General features: G+C 40.7%; 1 protein-coding gene across 3 annotated transcripts; it reads left to right on the forward strand.

Moving 5' to 3' along the window:
* The first annotated feature begins 1471 nt into the window (after window positions 1-1471).
* Window positions 1472-14006, forward strand: LOC117971035 (zinc finger and SCAN domain-containing protein 2-like). 3 transcript variants are annotated; one of them, XM_059017739.1, is made up of 3 exons: window positions 1472-2197; window positions 9176-9685; window positions 9947-14006. In XM_059017739.1, exons 1-3 carry the CDS (start codon window positions 1861-1863, stop codon window positions 10693-10695), a joined length of 1596 nt encoding a protein of 531 aa, XP_058873722.1. In that variant the 5' UTR covers window positions 1472-1860; the 3' UTR covers window positions 10696-14006. The 3 variants fall into 3 exon arrangements, with proteins under 3 accessions (XP_058873722.1, XP_058873723.1, XP_058873724.1); XM_059017740.1 differs by having other exon boundaries at window positions 9950-14006; XM_059017741.1 differs by having other exon boundaries at window positions 9185-9685.
* The last annotated feature ends 1177 nt before the right edge of the window (window positions 14007-15183 follow it).

The raw sequence follows: 15183 nt of genomic DNA on the forward strand, positions 1-15183 counted from the left end.
AAAGTGCAAAACAAAGAGTAATGGACATTTCAGATGATAGAGGTTTGCAGCTGAACAAACAGCTTTGCTCTCCAGATTGATTCTGAACGTTATGCATTTGTATAGGTACTGTAACTTCTGCATTTGATTGATACAGTGGGTGTGTTGCATTCGTGTGGTTGAACTTTGATTTAAATTTAAGGCAGTAGTATTAGGTTAGGTCTGCATCAGTTTTCCAACAGCATTAAAACAGTTTCTGTCACCAGAGACACATTTACTAAATGTTTTGTGCGTTCTCAACCCGGACCCCCTCATCAGTTTTACTCCCAAAGTGGTCTAATGATTGTCTCCGCATACAGCAGTTTAAACCTTATATGTAGCTACATCAATTCCATTGGAATTAATGCTAGTAGGCATATCACTGTTGACCAATCAATAGCGTACTCAGTGGCAGTGGGTGCAGAGGGAACGTTTCATATGACAGGCTTTTTAAATCGGGAGAAAAAACAACTGAAAAATAAAGCGATCACCAGAAAAGCCGTTCACATGTTTCGGTAGCGTGAATGTTTTGCCCCCCAGGTACCTACTAGCCTAAATCAAACGGAACGCTAACTATGAACTATAAATTACTATTTATTTTTTATTTTTATAAATCATAGTATACTCACAAACCATAAGAAACACTTACCATGAAACTGCATCAAAACACATACAATGAGTTGTATGGTTCTCTTTTTCCAGCAATGTTGCGACACTTTTAACGTCAAGCTGACCCAGGTGAACAATTCTCTCCACTCTTTGGCTGATCTAGATTACTGTACCTTGCTGTGTGTGGCAGGAAACTGGGACTGAAGAGCAGCTCTGAGCACAAACACACCAACAGTCTGAGCAACTGCAGGAAGAGCCATTCAGAATAAGTGTAAACATGACAGAACATTCAGGGGACAAGAAAGAGATGTTAAGAACATGAGACCATTTACCAACGAGAGGAGGCCATTCAGCCCATCTGTGCTCATCCAGCTCCAGAAGCTGACTGATCTTGGAACTTTGTCAAGTCAGGTCTTAAAGGATGACAGCCCATTCCATCCCCTCACCACTCTGTGTGAAGACGCGTCTCCTTCCCCCTGTCCTTACTCTGTCTCCGCATCATTTGCTACTGTCCTGTGGTCACACTGTGCTTTAAGTATTGGTTAGGGTTAACTATACCAAGTTTTGAAAGACTGCAGTCATGTCCTCTAATAAATGTTATTTAAAAAAACATAATAATAATTATTATTATTATTATTATTATTATTATTATTATTATACTGGTCTGAGGATGCATTGTACATTAATGAAGATATTTAAATGCCCTTCCTACACGAAGCAGTTTATTTCCAGACGCACACCTTCGTATCACAAAATAAATAACATTTATTGCTTTTATTAAATATTTCTCGTACTCGCACAGAGCAGACAAGGAATAATTACCGGCAGGTTTCTTCCGGAGGTTTTCAGCAGGGGGCGCCAATCTGTTATCGTGACGTCTCCATGACAGCAGGAAGAGGAAGTGTGTGCTGGGTTGTTTACAGTGTGTGTGGGTGTTGTTTAGCTACAGAGAAGTTGAATTTGTCCGCATGATTTGTTTGCTAAGCAATCGAAGCAGATACGGTATCACAGCTTGCACAGTAGTTTACTGAAAGTACGAGTTTTGGAGTTTATTATTTTTTTCTTATGGCTCCAGAACGCTGTGTACGGATTGTATTGTTACAGTAATTCGCTCTGTCGATGCTGCTTGCTACCTAAATCAAGTGCTGATTGAATAAAAAGCGAGTCTCCCTATATTATTAATAATAAAATCCCGAATAAGGAGAAAATATCTCAAGCTAACAGTCAGTGAAGATGGACGTCAGCGTCTCCGTGTCGTTCTTTCAAGACGAGCTCGCCTCTACCATCGAGCACGCAGTGAAAGCGGCTGTAGACACCGTCTTGTGCCAAATCACAAAAGTTGTCGGCGGCAAATTCACTGAATTCCGAATGGAAATGGCTGGAAAGGAGAAAGAGAATGAAAGTCTGAAGCTGAGATTGGAAATATCAGAGAGCGAGTTGAAAGCAGTGCGGGAATGCATGAACGCTGCAGATGCAGACATTAAACAACCTCTCAGAAACATGAACCCCGACTGCAATGAACAAGACTTTCAGAGGAACGAGAACCAGGGATTATTCATCAGAGTTAAAGGTAAAGTTGTATTAATGTTACGATTCTTGGTCACTTCTTTATTAAAAAATATATAATTAAATACACACTATTACTTGCATGGCATATATTTGACGATGCTGAAGATCGCTACCGCTTTTCCACCTGCACACCCGAGCTGAGCCGGTGCTGAGTCGAGCCAGCCTGGTACAGCTCGGGTAGCTGGAGTTGCATTTACACTAGAGAAAGGCGAGCCGAGCTGAGAGACGTCACGCATAAAGAACGTGCTGAGTCGATTAAATAAAATGTCACAGACTGCAAAAATAGAACTAATCATTAATTTAATAAAATATTTTTTTATCATGGATTTTTAAAAATTTCTATTGCAGAAAAGTACTGAAAATGTGTGTGTGGGGGGTGGGAACGTATTACAGGTATACATCATTTAAATACGTCCTTATAAAATGAAAGTGCATGTGGTTTAATGTTTATATATATATTTTTGTGCATCGATCAATACTGCCAGCTCTAGTAATACCACAGTGCTCCCTCGCTATAAGGCTTTCGGTTATAACGCACCACAGATATAAAGATCCTGCAGCATGTGCTCCAATTCCCTATACTAGTGATTCATGCAATATTTCTACAGTAAATACAGTACAGGTGTTGTTCAAACTGTAAACAGCTGCTCAGTCTAACTTCCGTTTCTGGCTCCATTTTGATACATTATCTGAAATGGAGAAAATCTGCACTGGCACGTTAGCATTCATTTTATAACTAAATAAATATCAAGTCTATTACGTGGTTATCTTTCCTAATGTATTTACTTTTTTTGCTGCGAGAGGAGCTGTGGCTTTCTCCGGGAGACGAGACGCTTCAGCTTTGCTTCAGCCCCGCTCCGGCAGCTGAACCTGGGGCGAGCCCATTCTCTCCTCCCCTCTCCCAAACCGCTCTCTCCTTCTCACACTTGGTTTGCTTGTCTGTCGCTTCAAACTGCTAAAAACTGCTAAAAACTGCTAATTTAAATGATCCACGAGTGGGAATGTTACATTTTTTTGTGTATTTATCCTGGCACAAAACACATTTTGATACGAAAAGAGTGGGCAAAGATAGCAAACTGGTACGTTATCCAGTGAATGCAAATTAAGAACATAAGAAAGTTTACAAATGAGAGGAGGCCATTCGGCCCATCTTGCTCGTTTGGTTGTTAGGAGCTTATTGATCCCAGAATCTCATCAAGCAGCTTCTTGAAGGATCCCAGGGTGTCAGCTTCAACAACATTACTGGGGAGTTGGTTCCAGACCCTCACAATTCTCTGTGTAAAAAAGTGCCTCCTATTTTCTGTTCTGAATGCCCCTTTATCTACTCTCCATTTGTGACCCCTGGTCCTTGTTTCTTTTTTTAGATCGAAAAAGTTCCCTGGGTCAGCATTGTCTATACCTTTTAGAATTTTGAATGCTTGAAAGCTGAGATTCTAAGGTTTCCAGTGATACCGCCTCTTTCTCTCTAGCTCCTACAATGAGAGAGCAATCAACTGAAAACAAAACCTAAATTGTGAACTTTGTCACATGATGAGAGGCTTACCTTATGGTGATCATATCTCTGGGCAGGAGTACCTTATATATACACACACTGAAAACATCATTGGAAAGCGCTGGGTCTGTATTTTTAAACAGGCCTGTAATATGCACGTAACCTTTAATGGGGTCGGCAGTCTAGGAGGTCTCGGACCCGGTCCCGGTGATGGTGGAGCGGAGAGAGGAGGTGGTGCTCGGCTGCTCCGTTGTGCTGGAGCAGTGAGTAGGCCGACCTGGGCGGAAACCAGGGAGTCTTCGAAGTCCTCGGCGAGTTTCACTGCCTCTTCCAGGGTGTCGGGGTTGTGGTGCCGTATCCATGCTTTTGTATCGTGGCAAAACTGCTCAACCACAATTGCCTTGCCCATCTCCAAGCTTGTTTTCTGGGTGGGGTTGAGCCAGTGCACCATGTGATTGCACAGCTTCTGTGCGACAACCCTGGGGCGTGTATCCGGGGACCTTTTGTAGTCCCGGAGCCTTCCACGGTGTGTTTCTCCTGTGATGTTCAGTTGGCGCAGAATGGCTTGCTTTACTAGGTCACAGTGGGCTGCTTTGTCCTCCGTCATGGCCTGGTAGGCTGCCTGAGCCTCCCTGAACAGGCAGGGTCCCAGCTGACTTGCCCAGAATTCCTTGGTCCATGACGCAGTGGTTGCCGGCCTCTGGGTCATCCTCCGCCGCAGTCTTTTGCGCCCTAGCTTTTGGGCTGTCATCACGGGTCCTGCTGGTGCAGGGGGCGGTATCGCCAGCCCGACCCTCTCGATCAGTGCCGTGTAATCGCTCCTCTCTCCGTCTTTCCTCTGCCTCCCGTCTGTTGTCCAGCGCCTCCAGCAGCTCTAAAAGTAATTCGTGATCCATCCCCTTTTATCTGACAGCACGAGTGGCAAAGTGGTTAACAGTGTGCAGGTGATCAATAAACAGACAGACAATGATAATCCAGGTGCAGTGGTGTTTTATTTTGTAATCCAATTGCCTGATGGCGAAACAGCAGTAAATAATAACTAAATAATAAGTTAACAGGCTTTTTTCTTTTTCACCCACACGTAACACAGACACAAACACAAGTCCACAGTGCGTGCTCTAGTGCTCGTAGTGAAAAGACAGTTCTTTAGTGATACAAAGTGCTGTGATGTTGATCCGGGTTTAGTGCTGGCCTTTGGTGGCAGCTCCGGATCGTGTTAGCCATCTAAATAACAAACAATTACAATTTAGACACGACAAACAAAACGAACAATACACTCACGGTTCACAATACAGTTCTCCTTTCGGTCTAGCATTGACCATAGCAAAAGGAACAGATCACATCGCTCCATTCCCTTTTGTACCCTCTATCATGACCCCTTGGTTAACGCGTCCAATCCGCGGCTGCCACGTCGTTTCCCTTCCAGGTCGATGATTTAGTGTACCGGAGCTCCACCCCCTTTCTAGATGACCAACTTCCACCTAACCCTGGGAATGTATTGTCTGGCCATCTAGTCCAGGGTACTCTGTTCCCTTTACACAGCGCCCTCACAGGTCGGGAGGGAGATGTATCACCAAGACTCACTTTGTCTCTGTCACAATTAACCTCACAGGTGAAACTATAATAATGAACAATGTTTAAAGCCAACACAAAAATGATCCAAAGGGAACTCAGTGTAACTATTGTTTTGCACTTTCTGTAGACTCTTCCTTCATTTTTCTTTTGAAAGTAAGAAATGTACTCGTGAAACAATATGCTGGGTAATCTGGATGTACTCTTATCAAATACCATGAACAAATTCAGCCAACTGCTATTGTTAGTAAAATAAAACAAAAAAACATAAACATATTAGTGTTTATTATTAATGTTCGTCAGATATACTTTTAGGTTGTGCTTCACTGATTAGTATTCAGTTATACCACGAGCTGAAAACTGCAACGTTCACGAGAAACGCAGAACGCTCTCTGCAGATAGTCCCCACGGAAATCTGTGGTAAAATTTCCTAAAATCTGCAACGAGAAAAGAGTGTTTTCTGCAAAATTCTGCGGCAATGACTTAAATGAAAAACAGTGTTAATGAGTATAAATAAATAAGAAAAATTAAGTCGCAGTTAGTTAAATTCATTTTTTATTAAATCACATTACTGAAATCTGAAAAAAAAACAGAACAAACATATTTGCCATATTTTATGGAAATCAAAGAAGGAAAAAAACACATACAGTAAAGCAAAGATCATTCACTTTTTTAAAACTCTTATAGCACTAACTATTGGATGCCATTTTTTTTTAAATATACATAAAACATAACAATTTTTTAAAATAAATTAAATACAGGTATGGCCAAAACCATACGACTATATTTAATCACATTAGTAATAATAACATTTGCCTTGCAGAATAAGATTGTAGTTGTGCACTGGGATTCAAATTCGCATCGGTACATTTTACAAATGCACTGTTTTACAAATGTGTACGAGGCTTGTAACATCTTGTACAAATGTAACAGGGTATTTTTAAAACGTGTTGTTCACCAAAATGTTGTATTTTTATCCACATAAAGACAGCACATAGAAATAGTTTGGAATCTGTGACAAGCGCTTGGAAACAGTGACAGTCAACACTGACTGGCTGATAAACTAGCATTTGTGTTTCTTTGACCAAGACCACAATGTGAAAGTGCTACCATCACATACCACAAAACAAACAGAAAGTAACGATTTAAAAAAGAGGATTTTCACAAAAATGTTAAGTCATCCCAAGTAATCGGATAATATCTAATATAGTTTGCCGCCCCCTTCCTTTTTGAGCATTCATGTTACTACACCATGTACAAAGAATGTGTGCATTTCCATATATAATTTGAATGATATCTTTCAGGACCTGCAACATAGGGAGTACAAGCAAGGTCCTAATAGATTTTCTCTGACCTTTCACATAGGAGTAACAGAACAACGCTTCACTTTGAACTTGCGACTAAACTATGAAATCCTTTTGTATAATAATAATAATAATAATAATAATCTTACCTTGTTCTTCAGTAGCCGCTGTTTGTCTATCCATGGTCGTTGTCACGGTCTTCTGCTGTTTTAACAGAAGCTATGACGGTGAGTTACTGGAAGTACTGGACTTGCATTTTGCATGTGTGCCCTATCTTTTGCCATTCTATTCGGTGCTAATGTAGATTTGTTTCCGGAGTTCACTGATGGCCTCAGGAATCTCACGATGGCTGAACTAAAGCTTGCACTGAAACCCCGCCACACTTCTCATTATACAGATAGCATGTATGCACGCTAGTGACATGTACAGTGATAGTAGGGAGCAAATGTTTCTGTTTTCGTTTTTTGCAAAATTGAAAAATCCCACGAGAGAGCGCAAATTTCCGTGATTTTTTCCACAATTGCGGAATCCTGGAGGGACTAAGCAGAGCTCACCATAGTAGAATCAGTAGACGCCTGCTTTACCCGCCCTAATATCAGAGTGGAAATCTGCTTAATTAAAATCATGCATCGTACAGGTGCATGATCATTTTTGAAAGAGTACTATACTAACTTTTGAGCTGCTAATCAAAAACAAAATATTTATGCACAGTGATTTAGAGTAATATATAATACTGTTTTAAAAAATACATTCAAGGTAATATGTCTCTCTATGGTAGCGTTTTTCAAACTGGGGTATGCGTACCCCTGGGGGTGCCCGAGCGCTCCTCAAGGGGTACGCGAGCAAAATCCTGTAATGGCAGACAACAGATTATTTTTTTTAATTTCTTTACCACATTGTAGTACTTTGCGACTTAGCAATCGAATTAACAATGTTGAATCACCTTTCAAATGAAAGCACAGCCGTACTGGTGTACGTTTCCTTTCTGTTGGGCGAGGTTAACTATAAACACCCAACCGGCTGCTGACAGTGAGTGAGCATTGCACACACGTGACTAAATTACATATTTAAACAGCAGGGCAGTGGTTCTGCAGTCTGTAGGCTAAAAAGAAGAAAAAAAATCATTGTATGATGTTGCTGCTTTTAAAAATGTGTAGTATTTACTATGTATGTTTACTTTCTGGATTTTAAATGTTCAGTGTTTGTAGTTTAATCAGTTCAGTGTGTTTTATCTAAGTTTGTGTTTTTAAATAACAGTATTATTGAGTTGAGCAGGCAGCTGTGCCGCCCTACTTAGACAATGAAATCACTGCGCTGGAGCTGGAGCGACACGACTGTGTTATCTTTACTCGCAGTGCTTCATGTGTTTTTTCACTATGACTAATTCGTTGAAGAACTCCTTTGTCGAGTGATTGCATTAGCCAATGTACACCTCTAATTATTAGGCTAATAAAAGCAAAAGCATGGTATTATTATTACAAAAATGGAATTGCAGGATTAAAAAAAAAAAAAATCAATCCCTAACTCCTGGGATTGAGAAGTGACTGGAATTGGATTCCCTTCTCCAGTCCTATTGAGTGTGTTCATATCATACAGCGAGTGCCCATCAACAAGCTGTCTGGCAGCTGATTCACATGCACTAAACACTAACATGGAAGCATTTTGCTAAAAGTCGTTTTTGATTGCATAATGTAAATGTCACCTTTCTACTAATAAAGAAAAAACACACATATTAAATGTGTTATTCAATATTCACACAGTTCCGCATGCTACCTGATTTTTTTTTTAAATGCCTGTATTTGTAAATGTTTAATTGTTTTTATGCAAAATGCCCCGTCTGTTTTCTCTCTACACTTTTGCATTTGTTGGAAGAAATGCGTGACTTTTGTTGAGAATTTCTTTCAGATTTTGTTTTAAATTAGAACCCTAGTTTTGTGTTTCAAAAGCATTAACCTGTCTTTGGACTTGTTTTGCCGTACTTACTGGTCTGGATTTTCAAATAATTTTACATGCATTTTTAGTTTTAATTTGATTTGATTTAATTAGTTTAACAGCAGTTTTCCATGAACAGTGATTGGCTGAACTCTAGCCCCTCCTCTTTCCCTCTGAGCCAGCAAATCAAGGCTTGTTTATTTTTTTATTGACCCGCTTAATTTTTTTGTAACTTGAAGTCCTATTCGTTCATTTTTAAATACAGAATAACATACCCTTGTGGATGGGCTGCATTGTTTACTGATCAGGGTGCAGTTTTACTGAAATCTGTGATAAAAAGCAGGCACGTCCATCACATTGGTAGGTAAGCATTTTTTAAAATTATTTTCAGTTAACATCAATAAGTACTGAAGCCTAGTAATTAGAAAATACAATTTTCTTTCTGGTTTCATAGGTATATTATGACCCTATCTCAGATGGGGGTACGCGGTAGACTAGGTTTTTTGGAAAGGGCTATGGGGCCTAAAAAGTTTGAAAACCACTGCTCTATGGGATGAATATCCATGATTTATTTTTTCATATAATTCTAAACGCCACAGAATTTGGCCCTCTTTGAATTACACATGTGTATTTATCTGTGTAGTGAGAATTAAAAGCTTTCATCGTTTTGTTTCCACAGATAATACAGAGAGACAGACTTTCATTGAAGCAGATGAGGGGCTAGACGCTGTTTACACACAAGAGGGGATCTTTGATCATGAACAGTGTGCAAGTTTAATGCAGGTTACACAGCAGACGTCTTTGGAAGGTAAAGAAGCCCCAAGACTTGAGTCTGTCCACATTAAAGAGGAGGCAACTGAACTGGAGCCTGTCCACATTAAAGACGAGGCCTATGAATTTGAACTTGTCCACATTAAAGAGGAGGCACCTGAACTGGAACCTGTCCCCATTACAGGGAAAGTTTCTAAAGAAAATAAACTGGAGGACAATGTAGTTCAGCTGGGATCTAGCCATTGTGTTTATTGTCCACCTGAATTGGTCTGCATGAAACCCAATCAGTCTGTCTCTGAAGACACTTGTTCTAGTGTTGGAGAAGAGGGCACTGTGCTGGGGTCCATTCAGAGGAAACGTCACACCCCTGAAGATGGAAAGGAGGAAGGAGCAATGCCATGCACTAGCAGCACAACATGTAAGCAGAATGTCAAAAATGCAGTTATATACAATTGCAATTGTTTTGTGAAGGATTGTACAGCCACTTAGACAATATGATAATCAACAAGATTGTTTTAAAGTTTTTGAGTAGATCTAATTCTGTCTGTGTATAGTCTGACAAACTTGCCTTTTAATGTTCTCATTATCAGTGATGGTTGTGAGGTGAAGCTGTGCAAGAAAGTGAATGTGATTTAATGCTGTACAGTAACCTTTGTTTCTCTTTCCTCTGCTTCTAAAGCAGATATAGGAAGACACAACTCCACTCCTGAACCCCAGGGAAAAATGCAGTACAAGAAACACAGAGAGTCGTCACCCCCAAATGAATATGTGAAGAAACTGAGAACAGAGAGCCGATCACTTACTCTGGGTTACATAGTGACTCCACATCCTGAGGGTGTTAACAATTCTGCAACCCAGGGCAACTTCATTCCCAGACAAACTCCCCAGCAGATTCCTTCAGAGCAGATCTTCTATCACTGTACTGAATGTGGCACCAATTTTAGTGACCTGGGAAACCTTAAAGCACACCAACAGATTCATAAAGAACAGACGCCCCATCACTGTACTGAATGTGGAAAAAGCTTCAGATGGGTAGGTGGGCTTATAACTCACCAGCGTATTCACACAGGAGAGAAACCCTATCTGTGTACTGAGTGTGGGAAGAGTTTTATTCAGAAATGTAACCTTCAATCACACCAGCTAATTCACACAGGAGAGAAACCATTTCACTGTACTGATTGTGGGAAGAGATTCAGAGGTTCAAAAGACTTAAAACTACACCAGCGAATTCACACTGGAGAGAAACCATATCAGTGTCCTCAATGTGGGAAGAGTTTCAGTTGGAGAAGCAACCTTAGAATACACCTCAGAATCCACACAGGAGAGAAACCCTTTGAGTGTACTGACTGTGGGAAGAGATTTGTAGAGTCAAATAAACTAAAGAGACACCGTCGAGTTCACAGAGATTTAGTCCGTTTGGACACTTAAAAAAACTATTCAGTTTACAGAATGAAAACCTCAATCACACCAGAATACCAAAACAGACCCATGTGTATCTCTGTCAGAATACCAGCACAGACCCATGTGTATCTCTGTCAGAATACCAGCACAGACCCATGTGTATCTCTGTCAGAATACCAGCACAGACCCATGTGTATCTCTGTAAGTTTCAATTGCAGATAACTGTTAAAATAAATGAATTAAAAAGTTTAGAAAAAGGTCAAATCTGAAAATTCCTGGTCTGCTATGTATGCAAATTATTATAGATCTAAAGCACCTACAGTGCCTATAGAAAGTCTACACCCCCTTTCAAAATGTTCACCTTTTGTTGCCTTATATCCTGGAATTAAAATGCATTAGAATAGTTTTTTTTTTCATTTATCTACACATCCTACCCCACAACTTCCAAGTGAAAAAAATATTCTAGAAATTTGTAGAAAATTAATTAAAAATAAAAACTGAAATAGCATGGTTGGGTAAGTGTCCACCCCCTTTGTAATAGCAATCCTGAATTAGCTCAGGTGTAACCAATCGTCCTCAAAATTACACACCAAGTTAAGTGGCCTCCACCTGTATTAAATTGTAGTGATTCACATGATTTCAGGATAAATTCAGCAGTTTCTTTTGGTTCCCTCTGCTGGTAGTGCATTTCAAAGCAAAGACTCAACCATGAGCAACAAGGGACAAAGTTGTTGAAAGGCACAGATCGGGATGGGTATAAAAACATATCAAAGGCCTTGAATATCCCTTGGAGCACGGTCAAGACGATTATTAAGAAGTGGAAGGTGTATGGCACCACCAAGACCCTGCCTAGATCAGGCCGTCCCTCCAAACTGGATGACCGAGCAAGAAGGAGACTGATCAGAGAGGCTACCAAGAGGCCAAAGGCAACTTTGCAAGAGCTACAGGCTTTTATGGCCAAGACTGGTCAAAGTGTGCATGTGACAACAATATCCAAAGCACTCCACAAATCTGGCCTGTATGGTAGGGTGGCAAGAAGGAAGACATTACCAAGAAAGCCCACCTTGAATCCCGTTTGAAGTATGCAAAAAAACACTCGGGAGATTCTGTTGCCATGTGGCAAAAAGTTTTGTGGTCTGACGAAACAAAAATGGAACTTTTTGGCCTAAATGCAAAGCGTTATGTTTGGAGCAAACCCAACACAGCGCATCACCCAAAGAACACCATCCCTACTGTGAAGCATGGTGGTGGCAGCATCATGTTATGGAGATGTTTCTCATCGGCAGGGACTGGGGCACTTGTCAGGATAGAAGGGAAAATGAATGGAGCAAAGTACAGAGAAGTCCTTGAGGAAAACCTGCTGCCCTCTGCAGGAAAGCTGAAACTAGGACGGAAGTTCACCTTTCAGCATGACAACGACCCAAAGCACACAGCCAAAGCTACACTGGAGTGGCTAAGGAACAAAAAGGTAAATGTCCTTGAGTGACCCAGTCAGAGCCCCGACCTAAATCCTATTGAAAATGTGTGGCATGACTTGAAGATTGCTGTCCATCAACGCTCCCCAAGGAACTTGACAGAGCTTGAACAGTTTTGTAAAGAATGGTCAAATATTGCCAAATCTAGGTGTGCAAAGTTGGTAGAGACCTATCCCAGCACTCACAGCTGTAATTGTTGCCAAAGGTGCTTCCACCAAGTATTAACTCAGGGGGGTGACTTATCCAATTATGATCTTTCAGTTTTGTATTTTTAATATATAATTTTTTTCTCAATAAACCTTTTTCCCCCTTAACAGTGTGGAGTATGGTGTGTAGATAAGTGGAAAAAAATCCTCATTTAAATGCATGAAACTCTGAGGCACTGACACAACAAAATGTGAAAAAAGTTCAAGGGGGTGTAGACTTTCTATACGCACTGTATATGATGTGAGATCAGTGTGTGAATATACTGCAGCAATCATGGAAAAGCAGCAGGTGTCCCTGTAACCGGCTTATTCCTCAGTGCAGCGGCTGCATTGACCGACGTGCCTATCAGCACAGTCCTGGGAGTTCATGGAATAGCAAGATTTGCAGAAAGACATCAGCAGGAAGCTATACCTGCAGCATACAGACATGTGTCATGCATTGCGATAAGTAGGGCCCTGTGTTTTAAATGACGTTTTTATAATTTAGTAGTCGGCAATTGTTTTTTGATCATTTTCTCCCGTTTGGAATAGCCAATTATTTTTAGGCTCAGCTCACCACTACCACCCCGCGCTGACGCGAGTGGCGAAGACGAACACACGCGTCCTCCGAAGTGTGCCGTTAGCCGACCGCTTTTTTTTCACACAGACTCTCCATGCAGCCACCTCAGAGCTACAGCGTCGGAGGATAATGCAGCTCTGGGCAGCTTACAGGCAGATTAGACTACAGGGCCAGACTACAGGGGTCACTGGTGTGCGGTGAGCTGAGGACACCCTGGCTGACCTAAGAGCCCCCCCCCGGGTGGGGCTCGGTCAATTGTGCGCCGCCCCCTGGGAGCTCCCGTCCACAGTCAGCAGTGGAATAGCCTGGACTCAAACCGGCGACGTCCAGTCTATAGGGCGCATCATGCAGTCCACGCGGAGCGCCTTTACTGGATGCGCCACTCGGGAGCCCCAGTGACTTGTTTTTTTAACCTGTAATTTAGTCCTAAAGACACAAGATGTCGATATTACCTCCACTGTAAGCCACATAATGAGAAATCATTAAACAGTCATCTCTTTATGCTACTTTAACCATTTTAATTTGTCATGCCATTACTGCAAAGTATGTATTTGCAGATTAATAAACAGAACGCTGTAGACGGCTACTGATATGCATTTTACCCCTTACATCCCTGTGAACACATAGAACAGGATTTTAAAAGAGGGTTTTTTTCAATATTATTTCATACAACTCAAAAGTGTAAATACATTATTTATAGGTTTTAATTTACCAGAATACTTTTACGTAAATCGTTTTGTAAAAACAAAATTATAATAATTTCCTTTATGTGCATCTCAATAGGCGCAAATGTGTATTTAGTCAACAGAAGGTAAGATACTGTTTTTTTAATGGATTTCCCTATTCTGGCACTGATCTCTGAACAGTATAGATAATATAACCATTTATTGGAAACTGGGCATTTGATAGATTATGTAAAACCTGTAAACTGTGTATTTCTTCTGTGTTTTGTTTTCATTTGTTTTGTTCTTTGAATATAATGTAAAAAAGTTGTTCATAAAGCACCCATGAGTGTTGCTTATGTTTGCATGAAAGACAGAAACAAACACTTCTCAATCCTTGTGCATTATATTTTGCTATTAAACTTAAGCATCGTCAGTTGGTTAACGTGGTCTTCTTTCATGGATTGTCGTTGCTCTGTGAAAATGTGTCCATATGAAACATTTCTTTCAGCATCCACAGAATTGGTAATAACTGACAAATATATGTTGTAGGAACAATTCAATAATTGATAATTTAATGTTTATCTGGGTTGATTAGTTCTCTTATTAATAATATTTAATTGACGTGTTACCAAGATCAAGGATTTACTATGAACACACATTCACACACAGACACAAGGAATGGTTAATCAATAGTAGTATTTTATTAAGCACACAAAACAGAAATCAGAAAAGTCAATATCTTAGTCTAAGCACAAAACACAATTCAAGAACTCTCACTGCCTTAACTTGACTAGCAGGCAATTGAAATACGACACCGCCTGTCTCCTCACACACCAGCACTTGAGCAAGCAAGCAGACTGTGACGTAGTAGCTTGCTCACATACATGCCCACACAGCTTCAACTGAGATGATGCAGACAGTCCTAGAATATATCATATTAAGCTTATTAATGGTATATAGATTAAGTATATGGCAAGTTTACTTTTAAATAAATTCTTCATACAGCAATGAGGTAGATAACTTATAGTTACTTCATCAGGCTTCACTAAAAGTTAATTCACACGCAAAGTGTGCAAACTAAATAATTAACAGTGCAATTCTATGTGAATGTGTTACAATTAATTAATTTAGTCCCATGAAAGAAAAATGCAACTGGAATTATACTCAGCTGTTCCTTGAAGCTTAGACTTTTGGTCCGCTGTTTTTTATTTATTTATTTATTTATTTATTTATTTATTTATTTTTATAAATGTAGTTGTCGCCAATTATTTTACCCCGATTTTCACCCCAATTTAGCATGCCCAATTATTATCTGTATCCCCGGCTCACCGCTCGCAACCCCCCCGCCGACTCAGGAAACGGAGGCTGGAACACGCGTCCTCCGAAACGTGCTCCTTCCAAGCCGTCATTTTTCGCACTGCAGATCCACAGCAATGCCACCAGACCTATAGTGCCGGAGGACAACACAGATCTGGCGGCTCTGCTGCAGAGCCACAGGCGCCCTATCGGCCACAGGGGTCGCTGATGCGCGGTGAGCCGTGGATTCCCCTGCCGACCTAAGCCCTCCCTACCCGGGCAGCGCTCAGCCAATTGTGCGCTGCCCCCTAGGA

Source organism: Acipenser ruthenus, chromosome 57, assembly GCF_902713425.1.
Source record: "Acipenser ruthenus chromosome 57, fAciRut3.2 maternal haplotype, whole genome shotgun sequence".
In the NCBI taxonomy this organism is placed as follows: Eukaryota; Metazoa; Chordata; class Actinopteri; order Acipenseriformes; family Acipenseridae; genus Acipenser; species Acipenser ruthenus.

What these genes read in the sequence shown, in the direction of transcription:
- LOC117971035 (XM_059017739.1), top strand. Translation starts at nt 1,861, where the DNA reads ATGGACGTCAGCGTCTCCGTGTCGTTCTTTCAAGACGAGCTCGCCTCT. An exon ending in ATTATTCATCAGAGTTAAAG is followed by an intron (nt 2,198 to 9,175) that starts GTAAAGTTGTAT and finishes TTGTTTCCACAG; the next exon opens with ATAATACAGAGAGACAGACT. An exon ending in ATGCACTAGCAGCACAACAT is followed by an intron (nt 9,686 to 9,946) that starts GTAAGCAGAATG and finishes CTGCTTCTAAAG; the next exon opens with CAGATATAGGAAGACACAAC.